Consider the following 15299-nt stretch of genomic DNA (forward strand, 5'->3'; position numbering starts at 1 on the left):
GCAGCTATAACGTTAGGCTACCAAAGAAAACTTGTTCATGTCCCTGGTTGGCCGATTCTACCCAGCTCGTCGCATCAATGTACCGAGGCGTGCCGCTAAGCGCGGCCGCCGTGCTAGGGGCTGTTGGAACTGTTGAACAGAGAGTTCAGCTCAGCAGGGGGTTGGGCAGCCGCGGCGGGGGGAAACGCGGCGGTGGGGAATGGGCGAGGGGGGGTGGGGGGAGGTGGGAAGAGCTACGCTACGTATTAAGCGAGGCGGTTGGTACGGGTAAAGGGCAAGACGTACATACATGTGTAAGCGATAGGTAAGTAAGAAGCGCCTGCTTGCAGCCTACCTCCATATGTACATGCGCAAAAAAAAGGCCTTTTCTTTGACTACCGCACTGGTTCAAGGGGGCCCAGGCGAGCGGTACCATGGATTCCAAGGCCTGGTAGTGGCGATAATACAAATAGGGAAATTGGAAAACTTGGTGGCCAACAGCAGTGCAGCGATCATGGGGCCACTCAGCTTTGTCTACGCCATTTTTTGGATATCTCAGGCGGCTGGCAGGGCAATCGAGGGACTCGTTCCGAGGGTCAGGTGGCCATCGGCGGTACCGATCGGAAAGTGTGTGTGGGGGGAAGTGGAAAAAGGAGGCTATTCTTTTCTTACCTGTCTTTGTAAGGATCAGACTTGTTCATCTTGGAATAAAGTTTCTGGGTCAGGGTCAGCTGTATCATGTACGTCCTATGTACGTACCCTAGTTACAAACTCTAAACAGGGGGAAAGTGCACATGTGTGTGGTACGCAGCAAACAGGGACAGTTTTGACAGGAAACGTCGCAGTGAAGATCTCGTCCGGTGAGGATTCCTTGCCTGCAGCTCGTGTGGCCAAATCGCGTTTTCGTAGAGTAAAGGATGCAGGTATTGGCAGTATTAGACGAATGGAATGCAGTCGATTCGCGACTAAGGGAATTTTCTGCAGTGAGCCTTGTATACACAGCGTGGATCCCTTCTTCCCCGCTGCTACATACATGTACATACGTGCTCAGCTACTGCATGTCAACGCGCATGCAGCGTGTCATCATCGCCATATTCTCCACACCCACACATGCACACGCACGAGTACATACCCGAAGACCTGCGGGTTGTACTTGTGCGCTTTGCTCTAGTGAGCTGCTGTGGTGCCCATTGTGATCTACAGTCATTGCGGAAAAGAGGTCCGCGGGGCCCAGGCATAGGAAGGGTACCTGGTCTCTCAAATATCCAGTTTCATCCAGTCATGATTTGCCATGTATCCTTTAGGATGTGATTTGCTGCCTTTTCCTTTTTCTTTTGCCTCAAGAATGGCATATGGCTCCTTCCCGAGGTAGTAAGATGTTGCCCCTGTGCACTCGTACCATGGGATTGCAGCCTGAGCAAGACAACGCATCTACTGTAGTACATGGCATCAGGTCTGCTGATTTCGTATATGCTGGTTGTTAGGGATTATGCTTGGGCATTGTCTTTGGTCGAGTGGTGCTGGTAACCACGTATGCAATGCACTCCTGTCATCACATACCCTATGTACGGTCCACGTATACAGATGTACGAAGTGCTGGCATTGCGATGCAGTCTTGTACAGCGATTTAGTCGTCTCGTTTCGTCGGGTGTCGTGTATCGTGTATCGTGTGCCGTCATGATGCTGCGGCAAAAACGACGCAGAGCAGATGTATCAGCAGGAATAGACATAGAGGCTGCAGAACATAGAGCACCAAAGGTATGGGTATTCGTCTTAGAGATACACATGGAAAGTTCCGCTCATGCATGCTCCTTGTGCTCGACAGCACGGCCGGTACCATACAGTGCCTGAAAGACCTGTCTGTCGTGAGTATGACGTGACAAGCTTATCGTGCAATTGGCCCTTAGATAGCGCCAGCAAAATCGAACAAGGTCATGAGAGAAAGTCGGTTTGTTATGATTAACGCGTGGGTTCAATGTTGCAGTGACGACTGTAGAGGTGCGCGCTGCGACCTGTGTTCTTCCACGTGACCGTCATGTCCAAGGAAATGATGATGTCTGTATGCGCAAAACCGCTTTCAAATTCATAGTCAGCCATTGGCAGCAGCGGCCGATGGATTCCCGCCCCAGTTGGCGGTAGGTCTATTAGTCCTTCGTCATCATCAACGTCAAACTTCGTCAAAGTAACTCCACTCACGTTCTCGCCAAGCCCCAGTTCTCTTTTCCCCTATTTTGTTCTCGTTGCTGAGCCACAATTTTGCGCTTGAATTTTCAGGCTTCCCGTTCCGAAAGTCTTCCTGCATCATATGCAGGCCTCGATCACAGTCACACCACGCCCCGGCTCCCATCATTCCACGAAAACCCACTGTCAGACAGGCACATGCTCATTTGTACAAGTGCTGCAGGTACATGCCACTCGTTTCATGTGTAGACTAGTTCCGATGTTCTCCTGCTTCACAAGTACCTGAACATATTCATCAGGCGTGCTTTCAGATGCTGTGTGACCGCCACCGTTCTTGCTAGGAAGGTCGGGCATTGCAACCGGATGTATTTGGAACTATAGAGGATTTCACTAGTCACAGAAATATTGGTAATGGAACTGTTCGGGAGCATAGGACAAGGCGGATAGGAGGCCAAGACGTACGAAAATTGAGGTCGGCATGTCGACAAGTCGCAGCAATGTCCGCAAAAAGACGATGACAACGGGGACATCCACAATGCAGGGAAAGCTGCACACAGGCGGACTTGGCCGAAGCAATAAACTCATCTTCAACTTTTTTTTTGGAGATGCGAGTACGAGGTGCAAAGCGCATACGCGATAGCGTAACAGTGAAGAAGGGAAATGGATGCATGACGCATCTATGCCTGTGACCCAATTAACGTTGGGTTGGAATCCAGAAGTGGTGTAGCTTGGACTTGGTGAACCTCCGAGTCCGACATGTTGGATGAAGCAGTCGCACGACTGCACGTCGGTCCCAAAACGGCCATGGTTCGTCCCAAGCAGGAAAAGTCGTTACACAAAGCCCACGTGTAAGGCGAACACTTGATTACTTAAGTAGCAAGAAATTTGGCAGGGTCGAGGTGGAGGTTTTCTTTACTGTCAAAGTGAGACGTGCATAGACAGTGAGGTGGAGGTCCGTACCAAGATGGTCGGGAGCATAATGTACGCGCTCATGAATCAGACCACGATCATCACTTCGCCGACCAAAGACGATCACGATGCTTCCATAGCGCGCGGTCTTGTTTCTACATTCTTCGAGGCCTTTGTCATTTAGGGTTTGGCACGCTGCAACGAGTATGCATAAGATATATTGTTCCGCCGCCATACAAACCCTGCATTTTGCGCGCAATTCTCCGGAGAAGTACTGCAGAACGACATTGCATGCGGTGCCTGTAATTTGTCCAAGAGTCCAGAGGTGACCAATTTGGCAAGGCGATGGGCGTCGTGTGACTTTTGACATAGGTTTCAGGCCACAGGTTCGCAGCGTGAGAGTGGAGTTGTAGAGTCATGTACCTAGAGGCGGGTACCAACGCGGTGTAGTGGTCAACGTCCAAACAAGAAGCAGAGGCAGAGCAATGTAGTAGAGTATTGGTAGCTGGGGCCGGGGTGCTGCTAGGATCGGGGCGATCGGTGATGGATCGAATGCTGCGAGAAAGCCTTTGAATTGCAAGCGGTGCATGTTTTCTGAACGGCGCACAGTGCATGGAGCAGCTGTTTCCGGCTGCGCAATGCGTTCATAATGCGGAGTACTAGTGACAACCAAACTGGTTTGCATACTTTGACACTGGCGATGTTTGCGTAGCCGATTCGAGATGGACTTGACCCACCTTTTGTTCGCATTCGCCTTCAGCGCATTCGGTCTCCGTTCCGCCCCGCCTGTGGCACGACTCAAATACCTAGTCAGCGGAGTGAGGCCCGCGGTCACGAGTAAGGCTTGGGCTTTTCTCACAGGTGCCCAGGACCAAACCTTCACTGACTCGGATGGCCCTCTTTCAGGTGGACTAGGTTCGGTACGGGACAGGGCGAAATGAGAGCCCGACGAATAGGTAAGCCGCAATCAAAGGGTTTCAAGTAACCCAACGGCCAGGGATACGCAGGCCAAAGGCTGGCATTCTGACAAGGCCAACGGCGACTTTGTCTACAAAAGCGTTGATGATTGACACCGGCCCAGACGGCATGTGCGCTGCCGGCGACCTTTGCGGGCGGTTGCGACAGCGGCCCGCTGCGGAGCTTCAGCACGACCTACAGGAAAATCACCGGAAAATCGTGGCGAATTAGCAGAGGGCAGGGGACGCGCGTTTATTCGTACGTATAGCGTAATCAGGCGTGGGTGGTAAGGGAAGGTCGAGGGTGAGGAGGTGAAGGAGAGAGACACGAGGTGGCGTATAGAACGCCAGCAGTGACACTTGGTTGGGGCAACGCAACATACTTGATTCTGCCAAGCCGCCCAATACCGTAATCAAACCTCCCCACCCCCACCCGTAAACGAAGTCAGAGCAAATATCATCGCGAACCCCGTTTGGTAGATGAGGCGGGTTGAGGCATATCTTTCGCGTCCATTTTGCGTAACTTTTGTGAGGTTGGGCAAGGACGTGGGTAGGAGGAGGCTGACCACTAGTAGGATTTCGGTAGAGCATACTTAAACTATAGACCAGGTAGATTATTAGTGGTGCTTCTGAATCGCCGCCCCTCCGCCCCGGTGCCCCACAGCGGGTCCAAACTTTGCTTGCTATCCGTTTTATTGTATGTAGGCATGTGTAAGTATGTACGTACCTGTGATTGCTGGTCGCGTTGCGCAACCCCGACTCATGGTCATCTATCTTGCCAAAGGCGGAAAAATCCCCACCCGCCCCATGTCCAGGCTGGCGACTGGCTGGGTTGGCGCAGACGACGACGTCATCTCTCAGGTAGCAAAAGGCTCTGGACCTGCGTAGACAAAAGAGATCGACAGCTAGCACAGATGCTGATCATGGCTAGGAGGGGCCAAGGTGTCAAATGTCAAGCATCAAGTGTCAACCCGTCGAGCGACTTTTGTCGGTGGCTTCGTGGCCTTGGTCGTGAACATTAGGCCTTGAAGCTAAAATAAGAAAAAGTGAGGCTTTTGTCCCAAATCCCTTGGGCGTTTGCATCGTCATCACGTTTCCCAACGTCATGGTCCAGAGATAACAACGCCAACGTGACGTATCGTGAGGACGATGCTCCGCACGATGGCGACATCGAACCCTCCTTTTTGCCTCTTGCTCGACTAGGGGAGGCGAGGGGAGCATATTTTTCCACGGCTCCCAGGGCGTAGAGTGTAAGACTTAGTCATTGGCCACACTTTGGAGCAGCCGTTTTAGCAAGGCTCCATCGACATGCTTGTACATGTCGGCCTGAAACTGGAGGCAAGAAGCGGACTAGTCTGAGATCTGGCTGTCACCGGGAGTGCGGGATGAGCATCTTTTTCTGCCGGGCCAATGAGCGCTCAACAAGCTCGTTGATGCCAGGTTCCGCGACACAACTCTGGGTGGAGACGGAACCCTCTTACTAAAGTCCCCTCGCTACCAGCCTTACGAGATTGCTAGTCAGTGTCTTTTATCATCAGCGTCTCTGCTACATGACCGGATGACTGCATCCGTACTGCTGCTGAGCTGTTCAGATTCTGCAAAGTTACTCACGCAAGGTTTGACCACCTGGTCGTTTCGTGCGGCTTGGTCAGGCACTGCCATGTAACTTGCGCTACGTGACTCTCCCTATCAAGGCTGTGTCTTAGTCGCGGAACAGGCGGACAGACTGTCATCCAATCACGTACTGACACTGGCTGACTTCATCGCGGCAAACTGTCCTGTCGCTGTCCAATCCCCTCAGAAATCGGGACTCTTGTACCCAAGGTCACTGATCCTGCCACACCCCCTACAATTAAACTCCCCGGGCGCACCTCGCTTCCCGTTGCCGACATCCCAAGTGCATATGCCCCCCCTAGAAACGATGTGGTGTGTGGCGACTGGAAGCCAGCTGTGGTGAGGTCGAAGGATTGTCTTGCAGCAAGCATGCGCAATGTATGTATGTAGGCTTTAACTAGCTCACTACTGCTCATCAAGCGGTGAGTGTCTTTGCACAACGCAACATCTGGGCCCCCAGTCTCGTGACTGGAACGCACCATCAGACCAAACAGACTACAGGGTATTTTGTTCGACCCCAAGTTGATTGCTATCCTACTTGTGAAACTATCGATACAATGTTGAGCGCATACACGCTGCTACAAACAGCAAACCCCTTAGCTCTGATACGTATACATGGTTTTTTTGGTTGCGATGAGCGCATAAGAATACATGGAAATGCGTGAAAGACATTACTGTTAATACGTAGCGATGCCATGAGACTACCGTCTAAAGACCAATGTGAAATGAAAGGCAGTGCCCTTTGCTGCGCTAGCTGGGATACTGATCACCCGTTGCCTCCAATCCCAACTGTAAACCAGCGCCAATGTCCCATAACGCCTGAACCGTGCCCAAGAACCCCCAGCCCATAGTAAAAGTCGGCAACCGTGTCGTGAAAATGTTTAATATAGCTTGCGCTCCGGGAACACCATATCGTCGTATCCACTGGCTGGAGGTTGATGGTATCCTGTTGGCATGGGGACATTGAAGTCATATCCGCTGTCCACTCGCTGGATAGTATCAGATGACATGGAGGAGCTTCGGCTGCTGCGTTCGCTGCTGTGGTGGAAAGATCCACCATAGCTTCGGGACATGGAGGCCATTGGCATGGCTGGGTACGATGAAGGATAAGACGAGGCGGACGATGACATGGCTGAGATGCGCCTGTCCTTGCCACGACCTTTGATGCCCTTGTTGGAGTTCTTGTATAGAGATGCAAAGTACTCCCAGAGCTCCTTGTCTTCTTTGGACACCCAATCGCCCATGCTGATGGTTGCAAACTTTGTCGTAAGATATCTGAGGGTAGTGGCGTGGAACTTGTTCTGGTGTGACTACGTTTTGTTAGTGCCTGATTGCAGGATCGAGGTGTTCTCAGTAGTACACACCTTGAGGTTACCCAGTTGAGTGAATTGCTTGCCACAGTCGTCAAGCTTGCAGGTGAAGGGCTTGATTTGTTGGTGCACAATCTTGTGTGCTCGAACATTGCCCCGCTGGGCAAAGGTTTTGCCACAAATATCGCAACTGTAGGGTCGTTCGCCAGTGTGTCGTCGCTCGTGTGTCTGGTCATATTAGTATGTTACGTGGATGAGTGGCAGTGGAAGAACTCACCTTGAGGTTACCTAATTGCGAGAATGACTGTCCACAACCTGGGGCCTTGCAGTTCTACAGTCGAGGTCAGATCGGGGCAAATGTTTGAACGTGGCAAGAGCCTTACGAATGGCTTAGCTCCAGTGTGAGCGCGGATGTGGATTTCGAGATGAGTCTTCTGGTAGAAGCTCTTGTTGCAGTTAGGGACAGTACATTGGTAGCGCTTGCGAGGTTTCTGAGAAGGCTTGGTGGTGTCCTCCTGCTTTCTGATTAGCCAATAGACTTTCAAGCGGTGCTGAGTACGTACCTTGGGCTCCGCTGGCTCGGAAGGTGTGGTCTGTTTTGCTTGGATGGCCTTCATCAGAGTGTCTACATCGGTAGAGAAGTGAACGGAAGTGCCTTCTGTCGGGACAGAGTTGGAACGCTTAGCATCAGCTGGGTAGGATGTTTCGCCATATATCGGATTCGACTGAAGAGGCGATGTGCTTTCGGCCTTGACCAGAGGGTTGAAGAGATTTCGGCCATCTCGTACTGTTGGAAGTTGCTGAACATCGGTCGACGGTGGGTAGGACACGGGATGTGGGATACTCGACTGGTAGTATGATGGCTGTTGCATAGTATATGGGTTCACCGACGTAGTGTCGTATGCGAATTGTCCCGGTTGGTAGGGGACGGAGGTGGCGAGGCCATTGGAAGAGTATAGAGGCATGCTCATGTCCATTTGTGTGGAGGTGGGCTGAAAGCTCCGCGAGACTGGCGCGCTGGTGGCGGCGCGCGAAGTGTCGTACTGAGAGATCATGCTAGAGCTGTGCATGTTGGGCATTTGAAAGGGAGGTTCCCGTCGTTCTTGCCAAAGACCAGACTGATGAGATGCAACAACAGCGGCCATGCTAAGGGAAAGAAGCTGGTACCACAGAGTAGACGGTGAGGTACTGAGGGTATAGTCCGCGGATGAGACGGGCGGTGACAAAGCAGGAGAGAAAGTGGGAAGTACGGCTTGGGCCGGAAGCTTTTTTGAAAAAAGAGGGTATCAAGATGGCAACAGTGTGATGAGATGGAGATACAAGATCGGATGACGTGGGAGTATTGTAGATTTGTTCGATCGATCTGGTTGGGATTGGGGAGCCTTTTGGTCTTTACATATGGATGGGCCAGCCCGATACACTACCACTTGTGAGCATCCCGCAAAGCAAGGATGGTGATTGTTGTGGAGCCCGTGTGGCCTAGAGACTGGAGCGGACATGCTTGCAGCAGGAGAGACAAGGAACATCGCTCTCGCATGCAGGCCAAGCAGTGGTGGATGGTGGTTCTAGTGCAGAGCTGACCGGCAGGGGGCGCTATGGGGGGGTTACGGGGCACGACATGCGACCAGGATGTAGCCTCAGGGCAGAACCGGGGTACTGTCCCAGGTGTGAACAGACCCATGGCGTCGCCGTCTCATGTGCAGTGTGGGGGTCGTCCCATCGAGGCCGCCCAAGCCACGCTCGATTGGGCGAAACATAGATCGCCATGGTAGCTCTCCAGAACCACGCACTGAATGGGGCGGTGGACCATGAGGGAGGGTCAACGGCGCTCAGCGACTCTGGCACGGCTCTGACACACGTTTCCAGCGCGTAGTATGAGGTTGTCGAAACATTGCCACTCTGTTTCGACAGTGGTGTGCGCGTTCGACCCCTCTGACAGGCACGGGAATTAGGCAGGCCTGGTCGGGAATCCCAGTGAGGATCATCGCCTGCAGGCTTATCGTGGCTTGCCTCTCGTTTTGGTGTGGCAGCGTAGTGTCGAGCGCGGCCCTCGGTGTCCCGTACAACCACACGTGGTTGCAGATTTGCGCTATTGCATCGAACACTGGCCGGCGTCGTGGCGGTCGACGCTTCTTCCCGGGGCGTTGACGGGACCGCATATGAAGCCCCCCTCGGAGCGCCAATCATGGGAGAAAGCGAATAAGCTCATCAGAGGACACCCGCGAATTGCACACCCGGGCTGCGAAGTACCTTAGGTAATCTGTAGTTCCGCCCGGACGTAAAGTTGATTGTAACTTTCCCGACTGACGTTAGCTGCCTTTAGCTTGTATGGGAACCCCCGACTGTCATACGGGGCAGTGGATGGCCGTACCGCCCCACCTGGGCGCTAGGTCGAGGTCCCTGGCGTACAACGCCATCAGCGCGGATGCTCAAGGCATTGGTTGCGCAATTCAACTGTGCTCGACGCACTGGTCGGTGTTTGGAAGATGGGTGTTTGCGCGGACAGACAAAGTTTTGGAATGATGGGGCAGCCGTGGAGGTGGGTGGCGTCACGTGCCCTGCGCCAAGCCTCCGTCTTGTCGTCCTCGCCCCAACTCGATTTGTTTATTCACGCCATACGACAACTGTGAAACACGATATCCATCCCACTGCCATGGCCGGACGGAGCCATGCTCCTCGATTCGGGTTAGTATTACGTCGAAATGCTTCTGCTACACCCTTCTATCCGCGTCCTGGCCACGTTTAGAACCTTCCTCAGGGCGTCAGTAGTGGACAGACGCCGGGGGATCACAGGCGATCAAACCCCCCATCGCAACCCGCCATCAGCTGTCTCCACCAGTGAACTCAGATCTCTCATGGCGTTATCGTCGCCGACATACCCTAGGGCCCCGCTACCTGCCCGTCGACTCTTGCCTGGTGCACCGTCGCTATTGCGCGATTCAAGTCGCAGCCAACGGCCTCTAGTACCACAGTTCTCGATCTCCCCCCTTACCCGATTAGCAGACCTGTGGATTTTGCGGGTACCGATATAGTCGCAGGCGATCACGGGCAGCCTGATTACGACCGTTTTACTATGGGCTATTTGCAATCCCAAGCTAATGCCATGTACGCTCAACCATCTGCAACATCACTCTACTATAGCATTGACGTACACTAAAGCGAGAGCTCTGACCGAGCACGGAATTCCGATATGCCGACCTTGCGCTCATACCAGCCCTCTACTTTTACTCACTGTCTGTCTGTCTGTTTGTGTCCGAACTAGAGATGGTGAAGCGTATGCGCGACATGCAACATAGACGCAGTTTCCTTGACCTGTGCAAATGCCGATTTCGAGAAGGTCACAGTGAAGTAGCGTCGCCATCCACATCATCATAACATGCACTCGAAGCTGCTTCTGGCATGAGACCCCCCTCCCCCTCCCCTCACTTGTCCGCCTAGCCTCACCGTTCGTGTGTTGAGATGCGCGTGGGAAGTGGCAAGCCCCCTTTGACATGGATCCTGCACCTAGCTGCTGGCATCAATATGTAATCTGTGCCACACGGGAGCCTTGCAGAGACCCCTTCATTGCCCCGATTAGCGAGGCACTGCTTGGACCTCGGGTGCTGGCCACGATGGCACCAAGTACAGGGGTCCCTATTGTCTTGACGGCCCTTCCTCTCAATTGCGTATTGCTGGCCCAGTGGCTATGACGGCTGTGGATGAGTGGCTGAATTTGTTAGGAAATTCAGCATCCCGAATGGTGGACCTGCAGTAGCCTCAAACATGCACTGGAATTATGGCGAGATGGCCTCATCTGCCACATGTCCCCCTTCTAGAGATTGCCGAGCGGCGGCAGCAGCAGCAGCAGCAGCAACAGCAGGCCGTCGGCGGAGGCTGGAGAGCCGTTAGTGGGTAGTATACAGACAGCATGCATGTATGTAGAGTATCGTGGCCACAAGCACAGGCACAAGCACAAGCACAGGACAGCGGTGTCGAGTGACATGGCCGCCCCAAGGACAGGATTCCTCGTCGGGGGCCATGGAGAGGATAGGGCTGGCAGGCCAATTGCACAACGGCCATGGCCACGGGCCCAATGGACCAGTATTGCGGAAGCTAGGGTGGCGCGAGCTCTCGTTGTGGTCAGCATCACGACAATCCAAATCGACTTGATAGCGTGCAGTCGATGTTTCAATCATGCACTGGTCCAAGCGCGGTGATGCGGACGGCAGCAGCGGCGGCGGTGCGCGGAACCATCGGCAAGAAGCCGCGGCCCTTGTTCGGGCAAATGCGACCTGCGATCACCCACTAGCATGGCCGTCATCCTTGCAGAAGCCCTCTGGACAGGCTTGCTCGCTCCCCAGGCGGGTCGCTCAAAGCTTTCCACTAGTTCATGGCATGCACGTCAGTCGTTAGGGCCATCTCTCCAGGGCACACGGATCTCCCACCCGCTGCGTCAAGGCGCACTGTTTATCCTGTCAGGCTCACCTGGGTTAGACGATCGAGGCAGCGGCAGTGTCAAGTGTCCAAACGGACAGGCCCGAGTCCTTCCCCGCCCGCTGACGACGTGGATGAACCATGTTCCCCGCCCTCCTACTTACTTGCACACCCACACCCACACACATACACACATTACATACAACAGTAGGTGACAATGCGGTCGCCCTTGGCCATGGTCGCATCTATCAAACGCATGTACTTCTCTAGGCGCCTAGAGAATGGCTCAGGTCACACATCCCCTCACCGCATCATGCCCGGACGTAGTAGTAGTAGCAACAACCACGTCCCAGCCGGCAAGCCAGATGTCACCGCTCCTCCACCCCTCGTGTAGATTTGGCTCCCCATTGCTGTGCAGGTCAACAACCGCATGTCTGACGCCGTGCACACCGCCGAGGCCTCATGTTGTGCTGCATGACCAATGTCAACCATGTCTGATCTCGCACCCACACCTGTCGCGCAGTGCAGCGTCACTCCTCACCGGACAAGCTGGCGCAGGGAAGAGGCCTCGAAGACCTTGACCGTACTTACCCCTTGCTGCTTCCAACACTCCGGAACAAAGCCTAATTCCGACGTTGATCCGACAATGAGCATCAGACGACAATGGTCCGGATAAATCCAGGCGTCATACTACAGCAAAGCCATGCATGGGTGCATCTCGATCATCTCTGCCGACATCTGCATACATACATCGTTGGCAGTCATGGGCTGTGCCGGCAGCAAGGAAAATTCGAGCATTACATTTGCTCAGGCGGGTAAAATCCAAGGTGGATTCCAGAAGGATTAAAGACAATCATAGGCTCGCATTCGGCTGTGTTGCCGAATAAGTTCACTTATCTCGCCATTATGGGCATATAACCCATTCTCACCGCAAATACTCCAAAATGCATATTAAGCGAGACAAGCGTCCCGGTCAGTTGAGATGCAATGCACGGCATCGTATGGTTATCGACAATGTTTTCATGCGAGATATGGTAGTGTCATGCAGCTGTTCCCGCGACCGGTCCAAGGTGTGTTAGATGCAAGTTGTGCTGCATCTGCTGGATTGAACGTAGACTGTTTCGCAGTAATTGTTTCGATTTCATCCAGGCTGGAGCGGGTCAGATTTTGCTTTGCAGCGGGCCGCAGCGTGTTACAACACGTGGAAGGGATCATGGGCACTTGCCTCAGGTAATCACGACGCTGACAATCTGTTGTTTTTCTTCCTTTTGCAGTTTTCTTTCTCAGGCCTCCTCTATATCCCTGCATCCAGACCCTTTACGAATCTGAAGGTCCGAATCCATCTGCCTATTTAGCTCTCCACTCCTGCCCTCACCCTCGTCTTTACGCTCGGAGGTTTGTTACACTGGGCCTCAGGGTGCACACAGTTCCGCTGCCCCAGAGAGAATATATTGCATGGGTAGGGCCAAATGACTTGAAACTCGACATGACGAGTCGGTTAGATGCAGGACTTGCAGCAAGCTTTGCGCTGACACAGCAATAGTCATACGTACTTGGACAGAAGTCTCGATGCTGTGCTGGTGTCCGTAAAGGAGGGACGATCACGGCTCGCGTAGACTGTAGAGCATGATCCAACGTGGCGGCCCCATGCTGTGTGGGTTATTTTGGTCGTGTGGTGGGTGGCGCTGTTGGAATATTTGCAACCAAGGTGAGCCACATGGTGGGATTACAGAGGTAGTGTGTGTGTGCCGCGAGTCAGGTTGGCAGTGGAGTCAGATGTGTATGTGTTCACCTTGGACATGTCTGTCGGCCTATCGATCAGGGATTCTTTTGTGGTGTACCCAGGACATGGCCTCTGGATTACGCGACTACAAGCTAGCGCGCTTGGCGTCAAAAGGCAGGCGCAGGTTGCATTCGGAAAATGACAATGACGAGTTTGTGTCACATCAACGAGGTAGGCGCATGAGGGGCAGGGATTATGCGAACGAGGCTAACTTGAACAGAACTGAGGTGCATGATCTGAAAATGCGATACCGATGTGCCTGAACGATCCAAAATAGCGGGACCGCGAACGATGGTGGGTGGATGGGTGGAGAGGCAGAGATGGCGAGTACATTGCAGGCATGTCGGTATGCAGGTGTATGTGTGGACATATCCACTTGCTGACATTTTAGTAACAGGTTGATTGATTAAGGAAGAAAAAGGTACTGCGCTCGCCTGTCGCGGTTACCGGCCACCAAACTACGGGCGAAGCATAGTCCTTTCAAATACATAGCAAGACTAGAGTATCCCGCGGCCATGTATCCAGGCGTTTGCAAGATGGGAAACCAACCGTCATCGATGGCCTTTACAGACGTGTGCAGTACGGGTGGGTTAGTCAGTGCTTGCAGCGCTGGTATCAAAGAGATCGCCGAGGTGTATGTATTTTGAGGAGACCCACCAGGGAGGACCCTCCAGTCCCTGCTGTTACCTTTTGGGGCACGGTTATCAGAATCCGTGACAGCATCCGATGCACAGCGCTCGAAAAGGAACAACAACAAGTGTGGTGTGGCATACACAGCATTTGTGTCGAGGCCAGGGCGGGGCCGTGCCCTCCTGGGCAGAGGTAGAGGTGGTTTGGAACGACAGCACTCTCTTGGTGTACGGTACTCTGCTCTGCAACCATGACCAGACAGCCGTCACGACGATGCACGATCTCCCTGAGGACGATGTGCGGCAGATGGCGACGCAGATTGGCGAGGCGCTGTGTGCCTGCGGCTTTGCGATGCAGGCCGCAGTGTAATAGGACAAGCGCATGTGGCCTGGCCACGGGAGGTGTAGGGGAGAGTTGTCTGGTACCACCATACCGGCTACCGGCACCCCTACTCCCCCCCCAATCGAGCGTCCCTCTGGCAGCTCGAATTGGTCGCCTCGAGCTTTGAACGCGCTTCCACTGTGGTGGCGGTTGGCTGGTAGGCGGGCGCCACCCCAACGATACCGTCGGCCCCATCTCGGCCCTTTTCGCTGCCTGCTCTCCTATGTCCTTCAGTCTGCCATTCTGCCACCCGCTCCCCCACCACGCCCCCTCCTTCCACCCGCCTGCCCCGATGCACTCGCAGATGCAAGAAGAAAACCTCAGATCTGTCGCGCCGCCCGTAATAATAGATCGATTCCGCTTAATTGGCCTGCACATGGCTCCAGGTACTCATCGGTGAGCGGATCCCGCTTCCGCTTCCGCAATCCGTCAATCGCGCCTACTGAGCCGTGCCTCTACACCTAGATCTCAGTAGCTCCACGCCCATCTCCCAACCAGAGTGACAAAACACTCGTCTATCTCTATGGATTGTACATACATACATACATACATACATACATACATACATACATATATGCATGATGCCATCTGGCGCTGGCCTTGCGTGGGATTGCATCGACACATGCATTGACCTAATACGCAATCCACAGGCTCTCAAGCGACGCCTCCAAGAGCACGTGCAGCTCCTCATGGTGACCATGAGGCCCGCGACCGCTCCAGCCTAGCCACCCACTCTCAGCCTCCATTTATGTTGTACATCACGAAACCGTCGACTACGCCTGGCGACGCTGGGCCCTGGTCCCCGCACCGGGCCCCTGCCATGCCGTTCAAAAACTCGTCCTGTTTAATGATGAAAAGGGGTGTGGCTACGCAATCCCCACCCTCAACCAAGCCCTTCCTTGCCCGCAGCATCCTTCAAGCCTGTTGCTGTTGCCATCCTCTGCATCCCTTGTTCCCGCAACTGCTGCTCCTCTCAACGCCTCCCCAAAACACCATAGTTGTCAAGCCTTTTTGCCTCCGCAACCCTGGACGCGGCGCCCGTGGTTGGCCACAAGCCCTTGTGCGGAACATTCCATATCGCCCGGGATCGTGCCAGCACCGAATCCTTCTTGAGATCACTAATCAGCCTTGTCAATCCCAAAG

At 53.8% G+C, this 15299-nt stretch overlaps 7 protein-coding genes across 7 annotated transcripts; 2 read left to right on the forward strand and 5 right to left on the reverse strand.

Moving 5' to 3' along the window:
* Positions 1-264: 264 nt before the first annotated feature.
* On the forward strand, positions 265-1308 carry COCSADRAFT_290440 (uncharacterized protein). Its single transcript, XM_007699003.1, has one exon. It carries the CDS (start codon positions 341-343, stop codon positions 1148-1150), a length of 810 nt encoding a protein of 269 aa, XP_007697193.1. The 5' UTR covers positions 265-340; the 3' UTR covers positions 1151-1308.
* Positions 1309-3029: 1721 nt separating this feature from the next.
* On the reverse strand, positions 3030-3439 carry COCSADRAFT_168753 (uncharacterized protein; the record flags this gene model as incomplete). The annotated part of the gene is made up of 2 exons (XM_007699004.1): positions 3030-3070; positions 3121-3439. 2 exons carry the CDS (start codon positions 3437-3439, stop codon positions 3030-3032), a joined length of 360 nt encoding a protein of 119 aa, XP_007697194.1.
* A 43-nt stretch (positions 3440-3482) lies between these two features.
* COCSADRAFT_34357 (uncharacterized protein) lies at positions 3483-3955 on the reverse strand (the record flags this gene model as incomplete). The annotated part of the gene is made up of 2 exons (XM_007698408.1): positions 3929-3955; positions 3483-3875 (listed from the first exon to the last, which is right to left on the reverse strand). Exon 2 carries the CDS (start codon positions 3752-3754, stop codon positions 3485-3487), a length of 270 nt encoding a protein of 89 aa, XP_007696598.1. The 5' UTR covers positions 3755-3875; positions 3929-3955.
* Positions 3956-6132: 2177 nt separating this feature from the next.
* Positions 6133-8512, reverse strand: COCSADRAFT_136667 (uncharacterized protein). The gene is made up of 5 exons (XM_007699005.1): positions 7513-8512; positions 7333-7464; positions 7227-7280; positions 7004-7177; positions 6133-6949 (listed from the first exon to the last, which is right to left on the reverse strand). Exons 1-5 carry the CDS (start codon positions 8092-8094, stop codon positions 6521-6523), a joined length of 1371 nt encoding a protein of 456 aa, XP_007697195.1. The 5' UTR covers positions 8095-8512; the 3' UTR covers positions 6133-6520.
* Positions 8513-8542: 30 nt separating this feature from the next.
* On the reverse strand, positions 8543-9136 carry COCSADRAFT_23933 (uncharacterized protein; the record flags this gene model as incomplete). Its single annotated transcript, XM_007698256.1, has 1 exon — positions 8543-9136. The coding sequence occupies one exon, from the start codon at positions 9134-9136 to the stop codon at positions 8543-8545; it is 594 nt and encodes a 197-aa protein (XP_007696446.1).
* Positions 9137-10546: 1410 nt separating this feature from the next.
* COCSADRAFT_290520 (uncharacterized protein) lies at positions 10547-11103 on the reverse strand. The gene has a single exon (XM_007699006.1). It carries the CDS (start codon positions 11073-11075, stop codon positions 10761-10763), a length of 315 nt encoding a protein of 104 aa, XP_007697196.1. The 5' UTR covers positions 11076-11103; the 3' UTR covers positions 10547-10760.
* A 1725-nt stretch (positions 11104-12828) lies between these two features.
* Positions 12829-13600, forward strand: COCSADRAFT_290571 (uncharacterized protein). The gene is made up of 4 exons (XM_007699007.1): positions 12829-12855; positions 12906-13316; positions 13366-13487; positions 13543-13600. Exons 2-3 carry the CDS (start codon positions 12989-12991, stop codon positions 13383-13385), a joined length of 348 nt encoding a protein of 115 aa, XP_007697197.1. The 5' UTR covers positions 12829-12855; positions 12906-12988; the 3' UTR covers positions 13386-13487; positions 13543-13600.
* Positions 13601-15299: the final 1699 nt, after the last annotated feature.

Source organism: Bipolaris sorokiniana (assembly GCF_000338995.1).
Source record: "Bipolaris sorokiniana ND90Pr unplaced genomic scaffold COCSAscaffold_3, whole genome shotgun sequence".
NCBI lineage: Eukaryota > Fungi > Ascomycota > Dothideomycetes > Pleosporales > Pleosporaceae > Bipolaris > Bipolaris sorokiniana.